At 41.1% G+C, this 25713-nt stretch overlaps 1 protein-coding gene across 9 annotated transcripts in view; it reads left to right on the plus strand.

The window, feature by feature from the left end:
- LOC102236405 (calmodulin-binding transcription activator 1-like) overlaps nt 1-25713 on the plus strand; it is a 386596-nt gene that overhangs the window by 294323 nt on the left and 66560 nt on the right. For all 9 annotated transcript variants that reach the window (XM_023330191.1, XM_023330195.1, XM_023330168.1 and 6 more), the window contains one exon: nt 13647-13718. In XM_023330191.1, the coding sequence (XP_023185959.1) occupies nt 13647-13718 (72 nt within the window). The remainder of the gene's footprint in view (nt 1-13646; nt 13719-25713) is intronic.

The raw sequence follows: 25713 nt of genomic DNA on the forward strand, positions 1-25713 counted from the left end.
AAATCACTGCATCAGTGCACTGTGGCATGGAGACGGTCAGCTTTGATAGCAGCGTTCAGGTCATCTGTCTTGTTGCGTTCGGTGTCTTTCATCTTCCTCTTCACAACAGCCCACAGCTGCATTTACAGAATACTGAGATAAAATTGCTCAGTGATTGAATCTATTAATTAGATGACTTCTGAAAGAAATTGGTTGAAATTAATTTTTCAAGTATGTGTTTTTGAAGTTGACTGCTTAGAATGGAATTTTTGCACATGCACAATTTTTTTTTTCTGTCACATGAAATTCCAATGAAATACATAAAGTTTGTGGACACAATGTAACGGGATGGAAAGGATTCAAAAGACCGCGAGTAGCTTTGCAAAGCTTTGTGCAGATTCCGTTTGAATAAGACTTCCTCTGACTATCCGGTGCCTCCATGATTGACGTCATGATGGTAACTAATCTCACTTGTGCTAATCCAGCTGCCTTGGCGTGCAACTGCAGCTGGGCCTGTAGAGTGTGAATAGGAAGAGAATTGCACAGAAGCTGATGAGGGTTGTTGCCACGCTCCGAAGTGTAGCACCATCTCGCCCACGATGCGGTATTGGAAGTGAATGGAGTGGCTATCAGTCTTTAATTGGGCGCTGTGGGCCATAATGAAGAGATCTGAAAATAGGGTGGAGCAGAATGAGGGGGAATGAGAGAGTACGCGGCGTGATTCGAGAGGCCGAAGAGTGAGGTGAACCTAGCAGGCTTTAATGCAATGCGTATTGGCAGGTGTCGCTCTGCCTAATTTCACGCCTCTGTGAGCGAATGTGCACCCAGACGATCACCACTTCCAAGTCGCCTCTCTTTCTCCCTCTCCCTATCTGTGCGTGGGTCTCTCTCTCTGTCTCTGCTCGGGTGTATAGTCAGTCAGTTGCAGTGATGTGATTGTCCTTCCACATGACTCTGTTATTTAGCCTGTATAGAATGTGCACTTTGGTTCCCCTGAAAGCTTGGAAGTCCAGGCCTGGAACGCTAGATGTCAGGGTGAATGTGCAGCCTAAGCACTTAATTTAAGCTTGGTGACAGTTAGAGAAGCACAAGCGCCCACCTCTTCCATCTGTCACATCCAGGCTATACTATGAAGATGGGTTTTATGGGTTTTCTTCTTCTGGCTCTCTCAGTGATCCAGCCTGTTGAACTTTACTCCAGTGGGTAGAATAATGAGTGAGTGCGAGTTTGGGTCCTTCACAGTTGACATGAGGACATCATAAGGCACCACAGACAGTAACAAGTCTTATTTCCGTTTTCTCTCATGACCCCTCACTTGCCTCCCAAACGTCTCTTTACCTTCGTTCCTCACCCCTTTTACCCCTTTCACCCCTTTCACTTTTTCTCTCTTTTTTCCCCCTCATCCTCAAACCCTATCCCCCCTCTCATCGCTGCTCTTCCCCACTCACCCTTCCTCGCCCCTCCTTCCTGTAGTCTGTGTTTGTGTTGGGAAGATTAAGCTGCTCTGACAAAGCTGTGTTTACAAATATGCAGGCAGAGAAACAGGCCAAGCGACGCTGAATAGGAATAGAATACAAATTGCTTTTTTATCTCTCTTAGGGCCAGGGCGAGAGAAAATGTGTTTGCGATTGTTGCTCCTCCGCCTGTGAAGGATAAAGCCTCAGCATTGGGTTTGGGCTCCCTGTTAGCATTCATTCTATCCTCTTCTTTCTCCGTCTCCCTCTGTCTCTGTGTCTCTCAGTCCTCCTATTCCCTTTTTTCCTCCTATGCTCTTTCTCCTCTTTGTCTACTCCACACACTCCGTCTCTTCCTCCCCAACTGGATTTCTTTTCTTGCTGTTTCCTTGGTAATCATATCTCCTCTCCTTTTCTTTCTTCTCTCCTCCCTAACTCTTTCATGTCTCCTTGATGTGTGCTCCTCTCCACCTATATGTGCTCTGCCGCCTCTCCCCCTCACCCCGTTCCTCTCCCTCCTTCATGTTTCCATACAGGCTGAATATTTTTCTCAATAACTCACTCTCAGTCTTTCTCTCCATCCGTCTCCTTCTTTTTTTCACTCCTGCACTCAGTAGAACCTGTCATGATTTACAGTCCCTCTCAGCTCCTCCTTGCTTACACTGGAGATATTAGAAATTTTGAGTGCCTATAGATCACCGCGGGGGGAGAGGGCATGAGCGTCTGCTAATCAGCCCTAACAGAGCGGTGCAGCATTACAAATCTGGGCTCTCTCCCACAATTAAGCAGCACGTCCGCCTGGTATAATACGCGGCAGGGAAGCCGGGTCCCTGACGTCATCTTCACCAGGTCTCCGCTGTGCGTGTGTGTGTGTTTAAGGGAGGAACTATAAGTTTGATGTTTGCTCTCATTAATGCAAAGGACACACTCCCCTTCTCTGCACACTTCCATCCTTACCTTTTTCAAACACAAGCGAAGGTTAATCAGCGGTCTGACAGACTCACACACTGCCATTGGAATTTAATAAGCAGGATCAGTCTTACAAAGCTACGCTGCGACTAATTTATTATTACAATAAGAAACATGTTTGCCTTTTGTTGGGTTTTTGTTGTACCACGAACACGTCTGTACCTGCAGTCGTCTCTGCTGTTATTCTTAGCAGTACATGCGTACAGATTCTGCATTGACACCGCTTTGGCCATCCTCCAGCACATGCATTTGTGTTTCACTAAGAGATCAGGCCTAGGAAATTCTCCCCATACTCAGCTGTTTTCCGCGCCCACTGAAAAATGACAGCTAAAGTGTAACCTCTGACCCCTTGTCTCTACAACCTCTGTGCTGTGTCCATTACTCAACTTTTTAATGGAATGAAGAGCCTGTCGTATTTGACCTAGCTTGTAATGCTAAGAGATGCACATTACTCTTTGCTGCAAGACATTTTTCGCGTGTCTCTTCTAGACAGGTGATCTGTAGGTCAGCTCAAAGGTGAGGCGGTAAGGAAGTGTTGTCTTAAGATAGTGATCTGGAATCCTTTGCAGTTTCATCTTTTGCATACAGTACCAGTGAAAGTCTGTATATGATTACTGAGGGCAGGAACGCTTTTATTTTGGTTGTGTTGGAACTGTTCTGCTTTTCGGGTGGAATTTCACACATTTTCATTGATCTTCAAAGAGCAAGAAGTGAGTTCACAAGTTTGAATGGATTGTGAATTTTCTGTAATCCACACATGGCCAAATTTGTACATACAGACAGCTTTGAATGATCAGGTCTGACACTCTGGTGCTTCTCACCTCACTTAAATGTGCCTAGAGTTGAGCTCTGCAGGACACTGTTCACAAAATCGACTGCTAGTGATTCTAGTACATTGCACAAAGTGGATGAAATAATAATAAATAAATAAAAACCCTCCAAAATCCTAGTTTTCATCTCAAATTAACATATGGTTGGAACTTTAAGTCATTTAGAACAGCTGAAATAAACAACAAAACTGGTTTAAATCAGGTCAATAATTAAACAACAGAAATGGGGTTCTTATTTAAGGGGTTAAATATTTAGTCAGAATTATTGCCAGAAGTTTGCTGAGGGGTGCAAACAGTGTGTGGTTTCTCTGCAATTGGCAGGTGAACTTTTAAAAAAATATTAGTAAAGTTTTATTTATAATTATGTAAAACCATGTGGATAAGAACAAATCCACAATGACTCCAAACTTGCGCATCCAATAGATTTTCTAAATTCATCAGCATTGTTGGTATGTGGTTTGAATGCATCTCTGAAGATCCACAATTAATACTCATGCCCGTGGTCAGTGGATGCATATTTGTTTTTACCTGCACTGTATAAATTTAGCATCAGATTATAAAGTCTCATCTGTCACATTCACAGATTTTTGAGACCTATTATGCACATAGTTCTTTGTGTTCTTGGAAAGAACAATCCTTAACAATGCTGATGCTGACAGTGGTAGCATGGCTGCAGATTTAGTTTGTAATTCATCTCCACAGCAAGTCCATGTTCTTCCATGTGAAGTAAAGTCAATAAGGAGAGAAGAAAGATAAGAAAAAGGAAAAAGTAAAAAAGAAATGTTTCCTCCCATTGCATGTGTAGGACTATGTGCACAGTGTGTGTACTATAGAAGAACACAGATTGACTTTTGAGAAGCTGACAGAAGAGCTGCAAGGTTTCCCGAGCTTTCTTTTGTTGACAGGCATCAATGCCTTGACTGCTGTTGTATGCTGAGGTCAAGGCAGACCTTACTGGACTCTTTGTGAAGTGTAAAAAAGAAATCAGCCTGACATATTTGCTCGTCTGCAAAAGCTGTTTAAACTCTCTTTTTGTGTTACTTTCTCAACATTTTCTTTTTTGCCTTACTTAAAGGCCCTGACCTCACTTCTCTGGAGATATTTGTTAAACACGTCAGTTTTATCCATCGAAAAGAATCCCCCCCCCCCCCAAAAAAAAATCTAATGCTGAAACATCCATCCATTTCCAGTAATATTTGCAATAACATATGAAAATACAAAATGTGTCAGATTCCTATCCTGTGTTGATCCATGCATTGTCTGTGCTTGCTTGTGTGGCTGGTGGCTACCTCCAGCGGTAATTGGGGGAGAAGAGGGGTTACACCTTGGGTAGGTCGTCAGTACATCCTGGGTTAACACAGGTACACAAAGGTCAAACCATGCACACACTTAAGGGCAATCTAGGGAAACGAAGACTATTTCATCCCTTAGTTATTTCAACCTTTTGCAATTTTATTGACCCACCTGCCAATGCACATTTCTTCCCACCTATAGATCTGTCTATGTCTACCTTTAGGATGATTTGTTTCCACAACTACTGGTGATTCAAAGTAGTTTTCTATAAAACAGTCACAGTCTACAGAAAAAGAAGTGATTATGTGACTCCAATAAAGGTCATCCACCAATAAAGGATCACTGGCAATTATTATGTATTTATAATCTCCTTTTCATAAAAATATTCTGGAAATTCAGAACTGCAATGAATGGAAACGAGGTTTAAAATAAAGAATATATAGTTAGATTAAATTATTCTTTAGATTTGAAATGTTTCTCACCCTCAGTTTGCTCAAATAGGAAGAAATTATTTGAGCAAACTCAAAACTTTAAAAACATGGTTTTGAGTGGTTTGTGAACACACATTCACATTCTACATAACTAAAGACAGTATTCTTTTATCTGTTATAGCAGTATAGTTGCATAAAATGTGTGATTTCTGAAGGAACCAGTTGTTTCCTCTATTTTTTTTCCATTTTTGTTTACTTATTTGTTTTCTGACATTGCTGTCAGTTCACCTTTTTGTATGTATGTCCTCGCATGTTGGCGAATGGTGGCACACAACATAGAGCCATTAACTGAGCCTGCCCAGCCCCCGTCTGTGTCTGCTTTAACCTTGGCCAGCAGGCTGGTGGAGAGGGAAAGTAATTCTAACCTTAAAACCTGCTGATTAAAGCTAGTTTGGTGGAATTCGATTCCACTTAATGCCTTTGGCGGAGAGCCCAGCTGGCTAGCATTAGCATCAACAGACACTGTGTCTTCAGTCAGGGAGACAGACGTTCATGGGCTTGTGCGCAAGCCTCCTCTTGCATGTACAGAAGCATGACCGTAAGCTCCTTACCCCCTTGTCCATCATTTGTATCTCTCTGTTCCCCTTCTCTGTCTCTCATACTCCTCATGTTTATTTCCTGCAGTAAAATAAAAATCTCCCAGCAGCTTTATTGTTACAGCTTCCCTTCACACGAAATGCCTTCCCTTTCTTTTGTTCTTAATTAGTTTTTTTTTCTGCTCTTCAGAAATGAAGTGAAACAGAATTATGTTTTTTAGCGCTACAAGTGGTCAGAGGTTTCTCTCAATCCGCATTGGTCCTGTTATTGTTTTCCTTTTGAACTTGATGTATGGCGGTGTTTACATGTCCAGCGTGGCTAATTAATTCTCCTCCTCTGAGCCTGTTTATCAAACGTTTCTGTTTATTTTACAATGAGCTTTCTATTTTTAGGGCCAATCATTTCCATAACACATGCCTTTTCTTCCTGAGCGCCATTTGTTTTGCTTTGTTGAAGAATTTAGGTTTGTTCTCTATTTTCTGCCCCCCTTTCAGCTCGGGAACAGCCTGCCGATTCATTTTGTAGCTTGCTCAGTTTTGACTGATTTAGAGGCTGCAGCTGGTCTGATGCAGAAGACTGGGGAGATACATCTAAGCTTCCTTTGATTTATTATGTATAATGTCTCATCAACCGTTTCTTAAGTCTGAAGATGCATTGAAAAATTATACTGTTACAATTCCACAAGTTGTAGCCTATTTAAAGGCGTGTAAAAGAAGAATTTTTTTTTAAAAGGGAGGCAGTAGCTGGTTTGAGATCCACTGGGCCATTCCAGAACTACCCATTTCTCTCTAAATCAAAATGTAAGCGATATCCTGCATATTATAGGCATTCTGGGCATAGTGCCACCCTACCAGACACTATGGATAATTTGATTCCCGCCGAACGATCAGAGAGAGTACAGCAGAGTGTATTGACTGTAAAGACAGCAGGTGAGATACAGAGCGTTATGGTATCAGTCGAAAATGAGCTCATCCTCCAAACTGGAAGTGGCACTTTTCTGCGGTAAGTCATCCAATCACATCTGTTTAGAGCCAGAAATCGTGGGCTGATCAATAGTCATCATGGATGCTGTCGATGGTCAGGCTGGTTTGAATTTTGCATGGTTCATGAATCTCTATTGTGTATGGATTTTGCGTTGCCTTCACGGATAGAGTTTGATAGTGCCGTCTGATTGGCTGCAGTGTGAGCTCTATTTATGCTGCTGCGCCCCAGGCTGTATCACCTGCCCCAGGCATCCATGTGAACAGACATATGCAAACACACACACACACACACCCCTCCGCACACACAAAATGATACATTACCTCTAATGAAGCAGTGAGCCAGAAGTGACTTTACCAGGTGGATGTCCATCTCAACAAATATATAATGGTTCAAATCAAGTCATTCAATCCAGTGAATTCTGACAAATTTACAGAATATCCAGTAGAGAATATTTATATCCTGAATGGTAATGTATTGGAACAAATGCTGACTAAGGACACAAGTCAAATATGTGTCAAAGTGGAGAACTATCCTTGGAAGAACCGAATTGGTAAAGAGTGTGTCTTTTTTTGGATGGTAAAAAGTTAAACTAGCTATTCTTTTTATCTGTGTACTAATAATAACAAAGCATGTCTGTTTTTCCTGCTGGGACTGACAATCAACCCAAAAGACAGATGTGCTGCAGCCTCTGACAGTGGAATTTTTGCATCACGGCAGGAAAACAGCAAATTGCCAGCATAAATAAGGTGCCACGCTCTGATTAGGACTGTTTTCACACATCATTATGGTCTAATGAGAGAGTTTCCCTTCCCTCAGTCTCACTCTGACTTGCCAGCTTTGCCTTCACCGACGTTTCATTTTACAAACCCATCTCTGGCTGTGTCTGACACCTGCCAGCTGTGATAGATAAATGTAAGCGCAACATCGTCGGGGCGCCGAGCTTTCCGGGCTTGATGTGGCAGTAGCCTGCACAGGTTTTACAGGTAGCAAGCAGCTCTGGTTCTAAATCTGAAGGCTTTTTTAAAAATAAACTGTTTGCCCTGGGTGAACGACAATCCAGCTCTACTCAAGATGACTCCCCAAGAGGAGGGAAGAGTGGACACGTTGACTCTAGGAAGTAATACCCTTTCACCGGGCCTCATCACCGTTTCATCGCCTTGACCACTTGCTTAAGTGACAATGCATAATGAATTCGCTCCATGAGGACACGGGGTGCTGTTCCTCCTTTTTCATGCTGTCTGGGCTGACAGCAAATAAATACATTACGGTCATACTTCTTGTGAATTATTCTGTTAACTGTTCTAAATCATTTTTCTGTGTCTCATTTGCACACATGACAGCACACTAACAAAACATTCAGATTAGTGACACCGTGTCTGTGTGTGTTCTTGCGTTTGCATTGTCTGAGACCACATGTATTTTTTTCAATGTCTTCATACCACTGTACTGAAGATTTTCTAAATTACATGCTGGGAAAGTGCAGTTTTTATGAGAGAATATGTGTGTGTATAATTATTGTTTAATTGCTTGCCCTGCAATGTGCTGTCATCTGTCACAGCCCATAGACAGCAAATAATGGTTCTTCTGCCGTCACTTTGTCACCCAGACGCTCAGCATGCAGAAAGCAGCAGAAACACCAGCAACTGATATGCGCTTTGAATTACTGATAAGTGCTTGGGGTTGATGAGCGGTGCATATACGGGGGTTTGGGTCTATATACAGCGCCGTGCAAAAAGATTCGTAGCTCTTAAACCTTTCCCCATTTTGTCACATTACGTACTTGATTGTGTTCTATGTGAATTTTTCGTGACACACCAACATGAAGTGGACTGTAGTTGTGGAGTGAAGGGAAAATGATTCAGGCCTATCACTACTTTCTGAACCATCCCAAGGCAAAGCTTTAGGAAGCCACCTTTCGCTGCAGTTGTAGCAGTTATATTGCTATCAGCACATCTGGAGACTGATTTTTTAATTTTTTTTTTATTCTTATTTCCAAAAAACATCAACAAAACATCAGCCAGATTGGATGGTGAATGTTTCTGAACAACAGTTTGCAAGTTTTCTCAGAAATTCTCAACATGATTTAGGTCTGGACCTTTGCATTGTTGACTCTCACCATCAACATTGTGTCACTAGTGTAACACAAATACTTAAGTATTTATGTTGATGTGTTTTTGTCCTGTTCCTATCAGATAATCGTGTTTAGTGTGTTCCCTTTGAAAGCTTTTAACAAACTACAAACAGACAGGTTTCTTCTTGACTGTTTTCCATAAAACTGCTAAACTAATATATTGTGTCGCTACATTATCTCTGCTGCTCCTCCAGAGTTGCCATGAGCCTCTTTTCTTCTTCCATGATTATTACTCTTGTTACTCTTCCTGTCATTTTAGCCATTTAATCATGTCTTAGCAGATTTATAGTTGTATTCAGCAGGTTTGTGGGCACAAACGAGGAATTTGACTTTGGTTTTCATTGCTTGTGTCATAATCAAATTACAGTCACAAAACAGGAAGTTACAACATAAGAAAAAAGTACACACAGGTGGAATCTAGTTAGACTTCTGAAGGTTATAGCATTGGATTTTAGTTAGGCGTAGTAGAGTAAAGGGGATTAAATTTAAATACTGAATTAAAAAAAAAACTAAAATAATTTTCCTTCCACGCTTGCAATCATACTCTACTTTGTGTTGCTTCAATCATATTTTATAAATATGCATGATGCTGTGACCAACAACACAACAATGTGGGTTTATGATTTAATAACTACAAGTTTATTTGTTGCTCCTCCGATTGTTTTTGTACTTAAGACCTTAGAAATAGTGAACTAGTACAAGGTTCCCAGGCTGGCGTTGTGTTTAATGTCTTCTGTATATTGGCACTGACAGCTTCAACTGTTGTGTTACGCTTTAAGCTGCTTGTTTGTCTGCCATGCCGCTTTGTGTCATTGAGTAATGGGGGCAAATAGAGGGGAAGAAGAGCAGCCCCGGGGCTAATTTATTCACTCCCCCATTCACCCCAGTCACTTAGGCTTGTTGCGCCAGGAAACCTGTCAGTCGTGTCGAGCATGTCAAAGCGGCGTCATACTGTCCAGCTGCAGGTCACTCTCAGGGGGCCAAGCGCTCAAGGCTAGAACAATGTTAACCCTGATCTGTGAGTAACTGCTCAGGAGCTGGAATTAGGGATACAAAACATTTTAAGTGCCTTTTTCCTTTACTTAGGTTTTTTTTTAAGAGTCAGCTTTCTTCATCGTTTAGTGTTTTATTCATGCAAAAACTCTGCAGGGTTGCAAAGCCAAAGGCACACTCATGAGGATATCTGAAGTGACTGAAATAGTCTTAAACTTTAGCAAAGAAATTTTTCCTACTTTACTTGATGACACCATGCATCCATCTATTTAACCATCCACGTACTCGAACATAGCAAAGGTTCTTATCTGTGTTTTAAAATGACTACAAAGACTGAGATCCATGGAAACAGAAAATCTTTGTCGATAAATGTACAGACTTTGCTATAAAAATATGAAGGAACCCAGATTTTATGCTTTTGATCAATAATGCCATCAATCAAACAAGTCACAGCACATAAAATAAGTTAAGTAGGCCACCAAAATTAAATTCACTTGCTTTAAATGTGCAATCGATCCTAATCTACTCCGTAAAGGTAAGCTATTCCATATTTGCCATCAAAATAAATGCAAATTTGGCCTTGTATCAGCATTTGTGTTGGCACATAATGCTAAGTGTCGAAGAGAAAACGTTGGCATTTCTGCTTGTAAGCACCTTTCCCAAAACTGTTGCAGAACATGACAGTAGTGAAACTGTTTAAGGCCTCATAGATCAGTGCACAGCCTTGCATCGGTAATCCCTTGAAAGCTCACAAAGCCCAGTTTATGACATAAATAGTCACAAAGCTGCAAAGTACAAATGTGCGTAGCTGTGGTGGTTGTAATGTGATGTTCACTCCACTGTGGTTGTGGGAGGAAGCCTCTGTCCAACGCCAGCGTAGAGTAATGGATGGTAGAGTTATAGGAGTGGGAGGAGGCATACATCCTATACCAGACAGCTGTAATAGATGAGGGTTCAGCAAAAACATAAGAAAATGAGGCAGTCTGCAGGAGCGCAGCTTCTCAAACTCTCACAAACACACTTTGGGTGGTATTGAAATCAGCAAACAAATAGGTGTGAACAGAACAATGGAACACCTGGAGAACCAGAAAGGGCTGATGGCGTCTGTGAATTGTTTTCTCTTTCTTGTGAATGAGCTGGACGCACACATAAACACACGTATCTCTAAGATCTGTAAGCACTTTCTTAGCGTCATTATGCGTCCTTCCATCTGTTTGCCTTCCCTTTGTAGCTGTACATTCATCAGAGGGTTTGATGTTGGCAAATCAATGTTTATCCACCTCAGCGAGCCCTTCTCATTTTAACTAGGTTTTAATTAAACAAGACAAGCACAAAGAACACTTCAAGGCATCTATTTATCATTCGGTCCTCCGAGCAACGCAGCCCACCATCCCAATATTAAAACACTCTCCCTCATCCCTCCCACGGTGCCTGTCCCCTTGCCTCTGCTGCCTACTCATTCCCAGCGCCCCAGGAAACCCACCTCAACTTATTGAACACGTACAGTACAGCTGCTGAATATTGAAGCTCAGGTTAGTGTCTCCGTGTGCATGTCCGTGTGTGGAAGACAAGACTACACCTCTGTGCATATGTGTACATGCTCTGATATGGAGCAGGCAGTGATTCCTTATCAATAATTTAAACCAGAGAGGATTTAAGTGAAACTCAATCCTCTCAACCTGCCTGCTTGATCTGTTGCTTAAAAATACTGGACAAACCTTGCTTTTAAATCAACCAAATTCGTCTAACATACAATTAAAAACAAATCATTTGCAAAGATTGCATGCTACTACCCATATTATACCTATTGCTGGTGTAGCTAAGGCTGGTTTGTCCCCCCACAAATTTTCAAGGGACTGAAATCAGAAATTTGGGATGGCAAATCATTGTCTTTGTTGTCCTTTGTAACTTCTTGGCTGCTTTTTAACTAATTTCCCTGTATAATAAATTCATTGCCTATAACTAACCTGGTGATAACTGAGCAGTGGCAAAGTATTATAGAAAAAGTATAGCCTTCCCATTAGGTCATCCAGGGTCAGGACTGTGAATCTAACAAAGGACTGAGAAGGAGAGAGGACGGAAGAATGCAGCTCTGCTCCGTCTCTCGGTGTGTGATGCTTTACTGCACTCACCTCTCCTTCTGGCTGCTGAAGAATGTCTCCTGGCCTCTTCGCCAGATACCAGGGGGCGTTATCAGCCCTGCCTTGCTCTTTCCACAGTAATGAGCCCCGAGACGAAGTATTATCTGTTTACGATAAGGATATTAATAACACTGTGCTTTAGTTATGCTCTGGGTTTCTCGGCAGGGTGAATTTAAGAGTTCTTTCCCAGCAGAATGAAACTCAGGAAGCATTGGGCCAATGTAAACAGTGTTTTTAATTATAATTAATCACTGTTTAAAAAAACAAGCAAACTTGAGATCTTCTTTTATGCTGTTCTAATCAGAAGTATACATACACTCATAATCTTTGTCTTTTAATTCTAATTTTATTTCTTTCTCCAGTGTGTGATAATTATCTTAAAATAAGAACTTGGTACACAAGTTTCACAGAAATTATTTCTACTCTACTCATGGTCAAAATGTTTATATGCAGGCTTCAATATTTACATTTACCCCCTTTAGTAATAAAGGGGGTAAACGTTAAACTTTTTTTTATATAAATCTGGCAAGAAATTTTACTTGCCGGTTAAATGAATTTGGTGCATTCATTTAATCTCAGATCTCTAATCTCAAACAGGATTTAAATCCGGGTTTAGAGGAGAATTTTTAACACCTTATTAATTGCTTTTATGGCCCCAACCTCATCTACACTCAACCTGTAGAAACAGTTTTTAAAAGACAGATTTATGCTAAGAAAGAAACCATTGTACATCACCTCCACCATTTCACATGAGAAGTTTGGTCAAATGACCAGATGGAAATATGTCAGAAACTTGTTGACGTCAAGGAACAGAAATCCGTAGCGTGTACGTATATATCTGATCTTGCATGCATACATTTGACCCTGTGTGGATGAGAGAAAATCCATAATGAATTCAAACTCGTGACAACTTTGAGATGTTGTACGCCGCATATCCATTCCTCTCTTGAAAGAAAGAATGGTTCAAGTGCATCATTAAAAGGCAAAAGCTCACATGGTATGCATGCTGATGAGTGCAATCATCTAACAAGTCCAACTTTAACTTGACTTTACTTTATTTGAACAATAATTAACTTTACTGGGGCATCCACAACAAGTCATACTGCATCACTGCAAATGTTGCACATCCTCAGACCCGATGAGGCACAGGCGGAGACAAGCTTCTTTAGATCTTGTATGTTTAATGCCTCTCCACGACATTGCTGTTGTGCTGCCATGTTAGATGCTGCCATAAATTAGATGTTGTATTTTTCCGTGGTTGAAAGCATTCTGCTGCTGGTGCAAAGTTTACAAAGGACAATAATGATTTTTGTAGCTTTGACAGAGACAACCGAAAAATAATGACACAATCCAGCTTTTGGGTGGAAGCTGACAATACCTGCCAACACCTTCGGCTCGTAAACATCATCGTATCCTTGTGCAGATAGAACAAAAAAAAGAAACACCTTTTGCAAGGGTTTCATGCATCTTTGCCTACAAGATATCTGATCTTGTAATTACTATTTTGGAAATAAAGTTCTCAATAACAAGTTACTGTAACACAAAGCTCATTAAAGGGGAAGTGCTGGTTATAAGTGGATGAAGAAAAAGAAAATATTGGAGTCAGGAGCAGGTACTGAGGAGTTCATTGGTGAATATCACCCCCTGTCTGCCTCGAGGTCATTGTCTTTGTTTTCAAGAACAATGGTTCTAGTGGGAGTTATGAAGTAGAGGGAAAAGGTTGCAGGTTCAAAAATCACAGGTGTCACGGTCGGCTGAGAGGTCAAACCTTTGCCTTCTTCTACCTGTAATGTAATGCACTTTTTTTCTGTCCCCCTTTCTCCTTTTCTCTGCCCTCCTTTCAGTGTCTGTATGGCTGCTATGTCCACTCCTCTATCATCCCCACCTTCCACCGCAGGTGCTACTGGCTGCTCCAGGTAAGGACTCCTCCTCTTCTCCTGCTTTATTTAATTCCCAGACTCTCCTCTCCCTCCCCCATTCACAAAAACCTGAACGAGTCGCCGGATATCAGTTTCTATTAAGCCGAAGCGTTTAACTTTGACAGCCAGCAGGCAGGCATCAACTTATTCCTTCTCCACCTCCCTCTCTCTTCCTTCCCTTTTCCCTCCCCAGCCTCCATTTCCCTTATCTTTCCCGGTCATTCTTTTTTCTGATGGCATTGCCCATACAAGCCGTCCAGCAGGACGGTATCTCAGTCCGCTAAAAGCTTTGCCATCTCCCCTGCCTAACAGCTGCGGTGATGGGCAGTAAAAGCCTGATGGAAGAGCTTCCCTGTACAGTACAGTGTGCTTACCATTGGTCGTCAAGTCTGCAGCCCGAGAGTGGTTGTAAATAGCAGCCCTTTGATCATCTTCCCCAATACATCTCATCGTTCTCCCCTTTGCATGGCAGCCACTACAGTTGGAGGGTGCATGATACAGCCATTGACACACACAGCTTTAAGAGTGTGTAAGCGCATTCACCAAGAATAGGAGTTTATGGAGCCAATGGGTCTCCCATACTTTCGATGTCTATAGAGCATTTCAAAAGGGTTCAGACCCCTTCAAGTTTTTCTTGTTCCGTCACATTACAGACAGCAAATTCGGTATATTTTATTGGGACTTTATGTGATCGACCAGCGCAGCACAAAGAGCGGCACAATGCATTGAAAAGCGATCATCATTCCAACAGCAATATGTACAAAATCACAGCCGAAAATGATTGCTTTGATGGAATATGTTGAAGACTATTATATTTTAAAGGCTATTAATTCACCTGCTACAAGTTATCAATATATTTGGCAAGCTGCTCCTGATGCAAAGTGCTAATGACTGTGTAGCTAAAGCTTTGCAGGTATGGGGGGAAAGTGATTATAACAAAAAAGAAGAGCAAGTTAAATGTTTCAATCACAATATTTAGCAATGGCATAAAAATCTTGTGTATCTTTAACACATGGTTTTGTTTTATTTATTTATTTTACAAAAAAAATATGAGTTTGTATTTGGCAGAGCACTGTTCAATCCATTATCTAAAAATGGAAAGAGTTTTTTTGCAACAGCAAACCTGTCGAGCCACAGCCGTCCACATAATCTGACAGGTCAGGCAAGGAGAGCACTAAACAGAGAAGCTGCCTGGAGAGCCATGGTAACTCTGGATTAACTCACATTTCTGGTGTTTAAATCTGTTGACAGTGTGGCAAGATGAAGGTCATTGTTGAAAGAAACACATGAAAAGTTCTGCTTGCGAAGGGGACACAGTAGAGCTCTGGTCAAAGATAAAAATGTAGCTTTAAAGGTCAGATGCCAGATGTATATGGTGGAAATTTAACACTCAAAGTCCAGATCTAAATCTATTTATCTATTGAAGTTTTAGTCCTTGATGTTCTTAATTCAATCTGATTGAGTTTGAGTTATTTTCAAGTGAAACATGGTGGAAATAGAAATGCATTTCTATCACAAAAACTTATGTTTTTATTTGTAATGTGATAAAATGTGAAACAGATCAAACATACATCTATGGGTCCTAGATGGAGAAACAACATGCTGAATAAATGAGGACTTCCACAAAATTTAAGATAAATGTTCCCAATGTAAAATTGCAAAGAAATGAGGAATTTTAATATCTACGTTTCAGCAATTCATAAAAAATTCAGAGTACCCAGAGAAATTTCAATACACAAGGGAAAAGATAAAAAAGAAAAAAAAAAGCCACACAATAATGCTGCATGGTTGTGATTGTCTCGCCTTCAGGCAGCACTGCATTAAAAAGGGACCTGATTTTGTAGTGTAAATTACAGCACTGGCTCAGGAACACAGGTTTTCACAGAAAAACAATTTGTCATTGCTTTTACAAATGCAGGGCAAAACCACCATTCAGACTAAACTGAGGACATATAATCAAAATCTTATAATAGTGTTTGTGTGAATTGGAAGCAAAACAGTTTTTTTTATGCCTCTCAATGGGTTTCTTGATGGGAAAAAATAGGTGTTATTTTGAATGGTGGGTGTTTTCTTGTGATGCACAAATTTTATTCAAAAGTAAATGAAATTTGTGTTTAAACTAACTATTTTTACTTTGTTTATTTAAAATCGGATCATACATAGCGTTGCTTTAAAGGGAAAATGATCAAAGAAGAAAATCCACATTATCATAAAAACAATAATCAGAGTAACAGCATTCTCACAGCAGACCAAACTTCACAAGCCCCTCTTTCGTGCTGTTTGGTCCCCTTCCAAGCTTTACTTATTTCAGTGTGCAAAACTAATTATGCAATTTTTATCTTTATTATACACCAACCCACTTGATTATACTTTCAGCATATTATTAAAAAGTAATCTAGCTTTATTTATTGGAAAGGTTGTTAAGCGATCTTCTATAGAAAACATTCAGTTCTTTTAACTCTCTTACATCTCTACCTGTATAATTAGCTGTGAAGATTGTGAATTAAAATCTAGAGTCCGGGTATTTAAATTTGCTTCACAAATTTAAATACCCGGTTCTGTGGCGTAACATTTACAGCCATTGAAGTGTTTCATATTTTGTTTCATTATAACCTTCAACTTTAAAGCTTTTGAATGGAATTTTATAGAACAGATTCACCATCAGCAGTCTGCTTTTTTATGTCTTTTTCAACTGACTTTTGCTCATTCTGTGTAAATCAGCTAAGACGACCAGATTTGTGGATTGCATCCAACACCGGTTCTATCAACAGATTCTCCCACTTGGGCTTTGTGCATCAACTCCTCCAGAGTTATCATGGGGCTCTTGGCTGCTCCTCTCCTGTCTGGTTTAGGTGGACAGTTATATCCTCGAGGTGTGGAGCTGTCGCATAGCATTTATTTTCTTTTCTGTTCAGTTAATGGAGAGTATGGTGCTCCGTTTGATATCAAAATGTTAAGATATTGCCCTATAACCTTCTCCACATCCCTGATACATCGTCTTCTGTTCCCTAATCTTCATTTGTTGATTAACGCTCTCTAACAAACTAACAGGCCATTCATAGAACAGCTTTGTTTTTATGGAATTAAATTACATACTATTAATTTAGGCAATTAGTTGCGTTGGATTTTATTTTGGAGTTTCAGAGTAAATAGGGCAGGAGAAAATAAACATATTTTTGCTTGTAAACTGGAAATGTTCTTTCTACTTCACACATGTTTGCTTTGATGTATCTCATTAAATTCCATTGAAATACATGGAAGTTTGAGGTTACAATTTGATCAAATGTGAGAAAAGTTCAAGGTGTTTTGTGTTAACAAAACACTGCAAACATCAAATCACATTCAGATTTCTCGCACTTCATTTTCCCATTAAAAACATGTGATAGTAATGTGAAAAAAAATTTTTTTTTTTCAGGCTAACAGTGGAAAATGTAGTTGTCAGCTCAAATCCGAGAATGAAAATATTGTTTTACAATTTGAAAACATGTGAACCTACCGTGTAGTTCATTTTGGATAGGCGTGACAGGAGCTGTTTTACAGGGAGCCAAGCCAAAGTTTTGTTTTACACAAACTGCACAGGGACATTCAGACACTCAAAAAAAAAACACTTTTACACCCTGTGCTACAAATGTTGGGGTCACTCTGGGTCACTCACTACATCCTTCATTTTCAACCTTTCACTGTTAGACATAAACACACAGTCATTAAAGTTTGAGAAGTCTGCTTAGATTGTTTTCCTCCAACTCCCATGCAGGATCAGATAGAAACTGTGAATCCTTGGCTCTCGCCTCCCTCACTGCTTAGTGAATCTTCCTATGTATCTCCCAAATCCCGGAGTTGCTGCATATGTACACAGCTATTTATTTAAAGACAAAAGCAACCTCTGCTGCCAAATAAAATCTCCCAAACAAGCATTTTCTTCGGTGTGTTGCTTTCTAGGAAAGCCTGACTTACATCTCTGTTCAGGCCATGTGTGCCAGGAACAAGGAGCCCAGTAGTTTTTATACTGGAGGTGCAGATTCCTGCAGCTGGACACCTCTACCACTCTCCTCAGCTACAGTCTCTTTTTTCCCTCGCTCTCTCTCTCTCTTTTTCCATATTCCTCTGAGCTCTGAACCCGCACTGTTCCTAAGTCCCTGTGTACCATTTGCTGTGTCCATATGAGATTTGCAGGCAGTAGTCTGTCAACATCAGAGCGGCAAGGAGACTGGAGCTCCCAGAGCGGCAACAGGGAAAGGTCAGCAGTGAGTGAAAAATGTAAATATTCAGCCATCCGGCAGTCACAGAGAGAAAGGGATGAAAATAACTCCTATTACACAGCACCGACAGGGAGGGAACGCAGAGGACAGAGAGGGTAGAGGCAGGCTGTGAATGGGAGAGTCTCATGGACTTAACTTTCAAAAAGTTAGGCTGGGAAAAACAACGCAAAGGAAGGAGAATTAGGGAGGTAGATTTTAAAGATTGAAGAAAAAAGTATGTAAAAAAGGGAGAAACAGGATGGACAGAGGGAAGTTAGGAAAAAGTATTCTATGGAACAAGGGAGGGGTAGTTAACCAGGGGTGTGTGCCTCTTTATCCACTCCTTATCCACTCTTTATTGAGTCAAAGCCTGGGTAATGAGACAGGGGACAGGAATAAAGACCTGGGAGGGGGGTCTCCTCTCAGCCCGTTCATTTTCTTATGTTCTTTTCACCTCTCACTCTCAATCTGCTCATCCTTCCATCCCCCCGCACCACTTCCACCTCCCGATGGCATTAGACCCCTTCAGAATGTCTGGCCCAGCAAATGACTAAGACTAGGGAAAAAAGAGCCACTGCAGTAACCCGGGGTTACAAAGACTGAATCCAAAAGGCTGCTGAGAAGCGGAGCTCTGCAGATCGCTCTTAAATAAAGTCAACATCGCAAAAAACCATCAAACAATCCTATCATATTTTTTATCTTTAAATATACAAATATAAAGCTGTATAAAAAATATGTATAAAAGCTACTTTAATGCACAACATTTAAACAGGAATGTGTTAAATATACGGGTGCAGAACGCCCGGAAAGAGTTACTTTACTTCAGAAATTCAATTCTAAAAGACAAACTATCTATATGAGTAGATTTATTACACACAGGGTGATGTAGTTTAAGTTCGTATTTATTTCATTTGTTGATTAAGATCTACAACTCATAAAAAAAATTTCTGTAAAAAAATTATATTACATAAAACTACAGAAGGTCATTTTTAATTCAGACATTATACATCCAAGTTGTGACAGACAGTCAGCGACGCCGTCTACAAGGAGCATGAACTACGAGGTCGTTTTCCAAACGAGCCGGCTGTTCAGAGCGCTGGATCTACGTATATAAATAGTTGTGTGGAAGGAAAAAACCTTGTAGAAAAAAGTGCTGAAGCAACAGAGCTAACACTCACCGTTAGAGTCTGAAACAAGGCTGGAATTTGACATTAAAACTAATTTTTTACTGGTTTTATGTAACATTCACATTTTTTGAGAAACAGATTGAGTTTCCTTAAATTCTTGAAATGTATCAGTCTATGTGCAATCAGTCTATTAGAATTTACATTTTTAATTGATATCAATAACATAATATTACATTTTTGATGATGTTGTGATTTATCGAGATCGCACGTAAAGAAAAAGAAACCCTGTCCGTCCAGGTGCCGCTGATTGATTCGATTGTCCCTTTCTCTTGTTTAGTGCTAATCGAATGTAATTTCCCGCTTGTGGCTCTCCATCAAATCAGACAGTGGAGTTTTGTGCTGGCCCGCGGGGCCACGGAGGTGGGGGATAATTATGATATGATTACGGAGGGGGTCTGAGGGAAAACTTCATTTGTCCCACAGCCTGACTCAAACACAGAGAGGGGTCAATAGCCTCTCCCCACTTTCCCCACTTTTAAAGAGGAGGAGAGAGGAGCGAGATAATGAAATGACTCGTAAGGCAGGAGGGAATGCTGACGACCTTGTTTCTTCAGAGCTATCTCTTTTTCCCTCTTACCCCTCGCAGCTTAGGCCACTTTGCTCTAGTCTCTGTCTCACATGAATACATTATTAATACCATCATTCACCACAGTTACATTTTTCCTATTACATTAGTCCTTCGGACTATAATGACTTTGGAACTACTTGAATTAGTGTTATGTTGGAAAATGACTTGTCACTGTTGTCCTCCTGATCATTTCGGCACTATTAGACAATATTTCAGCAATTTTAATTTATAGACTAATTCAAAGGTTACCTAATTGGACAGGCAGAATGATAACTTTGCGATTAAGGAGAGCCCTTAGCGCTTTAAACTGAGCTGAGCTGTCCATGGTGCTGAAGCACTGTGCACTTTTTCCTCTCCTCTCCTTTTTTTTTTTTTTTACTTTTAGGCTGTATTACTTTATCAAACTACCTGAAGCCAGTGCAGCCGGCAGATCATGTACAGGGACCAACACGTGTACTCATCATGCTTCACGCCTCGGCTCTAGTAAAGACGGAGGCCTCTCTCGTCTACCTAATTGAATGAGAAATGTTGAGAAGCTCCTCTGCTGTGCGGGTCCATTGTTAAGGTGCGCAGGCAGGATATCCACAGCGGCCCGTGCCTGCAGGCTAAAGGCAGACAGATGGATATTTTATATCTATCAGAGTCCTCTATTCTTTCAGCTCAGTTGAGTTGCTTCTGTGCTGAGCGCTGGAAGACAGGTGCCTGACTCAGAACAGTTCAGGTGATGTGTGATGACGGAGCAGAGCTGTCAGGTCCAGATGCACATCAGATGCATCCAGACTATGCAAGGCAACATAATGAATATTTCACCGAGATAAATCATGGATGAGCCCGGGCACCATTCTGTTGATTTCACTGAGCGGGTGGAGAGCTGGTAAAGCCTGGTGAGGTTCTGACTGGCTGTCTGCAACCTCAGGGCAAACGGAGGCTGTAGCTATATAATTGCCTTCAGCTATGCAGGCTGCTGTTTGTATCAAATGGAAATGCACCTCGACGGAGTCGGAGTTCAGATTCATAGTGTATGAATTTGACTTTAGCCAATGCTACTGCTAAATTCAGAACCTCGATGCTGGACTGAGCAAGTACAGGTGGCATCACATGCATTGTAAGAGTGTGTGTGTGTGTGCTTTCCTACCTGTCAGCGTGTGCACATCCTTGTCTTTGTGTATCAGACTTTGGAGCTCACTACGGTGGGAGACCATGGAGGCTCTCAGCATCACGCTGCTCTTGGCATCCCCTTCTCTCTCCACCATGAGGAGAACAGCTGTTTCAGGAGCACGTTGGGGTGTGAGCCACGTCCCCGTGGCTCCACTGTCTCCCTCTTCCTCTCCTTTTGTGCCATCATGCAAACGTTACCCCATTTCCACCCGTTGTAGCTACATGTAGTTTTTTTTATAATTCCTCTCTGAGCGCTTTTAAATAATTATACAAGTTTTAACTTGGTTTCTACTCAAAATCAGTGACTTTGAGGCTTCTGTCTTCCAAACAAACAGAAGGTCACTCTCCTGCTTAATTGCGAGCCCCCCAGCTGATGCACCCTCTTTCGATACAATGAACGAGAGAGAAGTTGAGCAAACCTCTGGAGGCACGCTGAGTTTTCTCTCTTTGTGGCAGCCTGATCTGTTCCTTAGTGCCCGCGACCTTTTCTGTAGGCTTGTTGCCTGGCCCACCAGCACAGCCAATTATCACAAATCCCCCGCCGCATTTGTCTTGCCATTTTCCCTCTGCAGCCAAGGAGGCTTGCGTGGCCAAAGGCTCGTGCAGCCTCCTAACCGGCCTCAGTCCAGATGGAGAAACGGAGTCCCACAACAGGTATGTGGTGCTTAAATAATTCAGTTCTCCTGAAAGGTTACGGCTCTGCCAGCAAGGCGAATTGACATTCATCCTGCTCTGGAGTCCTGCTCCCGCTCTCAGAAAGAGGAGACATCGACATGTTTACATTTTGTGACTTCAATATTGTTATTGACCCCAATACTTTACATGGTGTTCGTCTCTGCTTTGGGTTTATGGGCAAGATCAAATGGATGCAGAGCTGAAATCACATGTCTGAGATCATATTGACTGTAAATGTTAAAAAAAAAAGCTATTTTGTCTATATTGAAGATATACTGTATACACAGTGCCTTGCAAAAAGATGAATTCTCCACAAAATTTCCACATTCTGTGAGTTTATTTTATTGAAATAACTGGGGATATATAATATATTTGTGAAGTACAAAGAAACTGAAATATTGCTTTCAAAATTTCTTACTCTGAAAAAGATTCATGTCTGACTTACGTCACCCTAAAGAGCCAGTACTTTTTACAATCAACTTTTGCTGTCAGATACAGCTTTAACTATATTTCGGGGCACTTTACTGCAAGCTTAGCATATCTGGACTCTTACATTTTTGTACATTCTTTGCAACCAAAGCTTAAGAACATTCAGATCGTATGGAAAGTGTCTGTGAAGACCAATTTTAAATCCTCTGTGCTAAGAATCCACAATATATAAGCACTAAGATGACTTAAAATACAACTGGGCTGATATTTCCAGCTGATATTTATTTCCATCTTGTTGCCGTTTGTTTCTGGAGGGAAGTGGAGGAGGTTGCCGTGTCTTATTGGTACAATCATGTGACAATGATAGTGATGCAGCAGAGGATGGTGGAGAGTATAACTGAAGCAGTGGGGAAGTCAGCGGTTTGGTCATGTTTTCAAGATGTGGTAGTCAAATGTATATTATTTCAATAAATATTGGTTTTCGGCCATAACAGCAAGATTAATGTTGGATATAAATATTCATCAAAACCATTCCATTGTTTCTCCGCTGTGTATTTACAGCGTCCTGCTCCCGGAAGGTGAACTCAGTCTGAAGTCTTTTTCTGCCTTTATTTACCTCCATCCACCTTCCCAACAGCTCTGAACAGTTTATCTGTTCTTACTAAAGACAAGCATGCCCACAGCATCATCCTACCGTCCCTGTGTTTCACAGTGGGAATGGTGTGATCATGGAAATGTGCAGTCACATGACTGGCACACCAAACAGTCAATGGGACTTAACGTTTGATTTGTCTTGGGAGTTGAAGAAAATACGTATGATGTGAGTTGAACGTTAGTTGCACATCAGAAAACCAGTGAGAGTTTTTTTTAATTTATCACCAATAAATTAAAATATCAACGTATTTTTCTCTATTTAATGACTTCAAACGCTAAAGGAACGTGGTCTTTAGTGGGTTTTTACTACACTGGTGATGTGTGCCACTGTTTTAGTCGGATTCAGACAATCAAAAGTGTGAGTAAATAGTTTATATTTGCCGTATTCAGCTGTATTTTATGTGCTTAGATGAGATGTTAAACGCTGAACTTGGGACTGGATGGCAAATTTGATTTCCTTGTTGGTTCCCCAACTAGCAATTCAGAAAATATGACTTCTGAATGCAAACTGAATACACTTTTACTCTGAGAAAATCTACACAGAGTTATAATCTATTAAGTCATTAACAGACTTTGGATAACAATTGGTTTCATTTACTCTATATTTATATACTCAAAGTAAAGTGGCAACCCACACTTCTCGTTTTTCTAATATAAAACAATTTAAAAGTCTTTCTTGCTACAATCATGCTCTGATTAACGTTGATTCGACACTTAAAATCTTATGTGTTGAATATTTTGTGAGAAAATATCACTATTTTTTTCCTCTCACTCTCTACCGGGCCTTTACTTTTGTTTTATTTATCTCAGTGCGTGTCAAAAAGCAACAAAAAATCAGTGTCACAAACCTGCGCCGTTTCCCACTCACGTCCAGCCTTTAGTCTGCCTGTGTCATTTCTGCAGGCTCAGGCGTGATGGCAGAGCCGTGCACGTGTCTCCCAGCTTCCCAGAGAACACTGGTCACAGCTAATGACCAGAACTGTCTGATTTGTCCTGCCCTGATTACTCCTCTGAGCCCCAATTAGTCGTGGATGAGGCCCGACATACCGACACAATCACTTGGATGTGAGGGACGGATGAGGCAGGAAAGACGGGATGGAGGTGAGGGTGGGAGACGGGGAAGTGTTGGGCAACAATTAAGATGAGCAGAAAGGAGTTGGTATGAAAGCTCCCTTTGATGCGAGACAGGAGTCGTTGAAGCCACTCTGCATTCAGTCAGTTATCGATCTCAATTCCCCTTTAACCAGCCACCACTTTAACCAGCTCTGATTGAAATTTCTATAATTGGCAATTTTCATTGTGAAAATCTGTGTCTCTGGGGGAGGTTTGCTTCGTTTTGCTTTGAAAGAGGCTGATTTCTCTCTGGATTACAGATAAAGAGATATAGGAATGATATGAGATAAGAAAAAGAAATTCAGCCAATGTGGTTCAATCAATTTAGTAGCTGAAGTGAGAGTGAAGTCCAGCAGGGCTCCGCAGTTTTCCATTATGATTCCAAAACACTGTCTTCGATTTAAAACTGCAATATTTGCTGCTTTTGCTGCTGGTTGACGCTTTCTCTTTACCCTTTCTCCTGGTCAACCCACCCCCATCCCACCTCTCCATCTGTCTCTATTTTGCAAAACCAGACTATCTCCTCAACATTACCGAGCTATCTCCTCTCTGCAAGTTTCAAAAAGAAAAAGAAAAAAACATCCTCTCCTTTTTGACCCGCACTCCTTCTCTCTCAGCAGGGGGTGGTGGAAAAAGTAACTGTGAGCACACGTTCAGCCTTCAGAGTCAAACCACACTTCTTTTAGTCTTTTTTTTTTTTTTTTTGAAGGGAGTACATGCCATACCGAACGCAAACGAGCGCGCACGCTTCAGTGGAACGGCTCTGCTCCCATCTCCGTCTGCTCTCCCCCGTCTCAAAATACGCCCACGCAAGCCAGCGAGGAGGAGGATGAGGAGGAGAGGAAGGTAGAGGCTAGGAGAAGTGATATGGCGGGAGGAGAGGAAAACAAGAGGTGGCGGGGGCGCTCGGAGGATGGCGATTAGAATTAGAAGATTAGAAGTAGGAGATGATATCATTTGGTCAAGATGAGCGGGAGCAAATGAGCAGCGCAAATCACCCGGTGTTAACGAGCTGCCTCATAAATTACTGCGGCCGGGCGGCCACTTGAAGCCAAATCAGGGATCGTCTCTGAACCGCAGTGCTTTAACAATATTCAGGACTCTTCTCACACTTTATGAATTTATATAGTTTTTGTTTTCTTTTCATTGCCCCAGAGCTGAATATTGGCCTGGTGCAGCAGAATCATGGAGCATTTCCTTATAAATTGTGGGCTGTTTTAGACAGCCTCAGCGCCCCTTGTGTGGAATCCTGACCATCATGCGTTGTGCAGATGATAAATCCGCCTCCCGCCGCACTTCAACGGGGCACAGCAGAGCAACAGTGAAAATCATTTTGTGTTCTCAACAGACTTTGCCGAAAATCCAGCTAATGCTGTTTTATTTTTCTGTTTACCAAATATACAGCCTAATACAGAGATTCTAGCAGAGTAGACAGCTTTAAAACATGCACAGGAAAAGGTTTACAAATTTCTTTACAGATAAAAAACCAGGATCAGTGAGGATTCCCATTTGTAGTTGCTACAAGTCATGTTGAGGACACAACAAATATAAAGAAGGTAGCTTTAAGCCTCCATGCAAAATGTGTTGTGTAATGGTAAGCTAATACTCTGAGTACACCATGCCCACTGTGAAACATGGTGGTGGGAGCATTATGATGTGGTTTTATATTTCTTTAAGTTAAATAAGAGTTAAATTAAGCATTATTCTGGTAGGTATTTTGAGGCTGCAAAAAGACTGAGAAGGAGATTCACCTTCCCACATGACGACGTCCCAGAGCTGCAACGAAATGACTTAGATCAAACTGTATTTATATTTTAGAAAGGCCCAGATTTTTACATAACTGAGAATCTGAGAGAGAGTCAATGTTTACAAATGCTCTCAATCCAGTCTGACTCAGATTGAGCTGTTCTGCATAGAATTTGTTAAATTGTGAGATGTGGAAAGCTGAAAAAGACACACAAAACTGTACA

The sequence above is a fragment of the Xiphophorus maculatus genome, chromosome 1, assembly GCF_002775205.1.
Source record: "Xiphophorus maculatus strain JP 163 A chromosome 1, X_maculatus-5.0-male, whole genome shotgun sequence".
In the NCBI taxonomy this organism is placed as follows: Eukaryota; Metazoa; Chordata; class Actinopteri; order Cyprinodontiformes; family Poeciliidae; genus Xiphophorus; species Xiphophorus maculatus.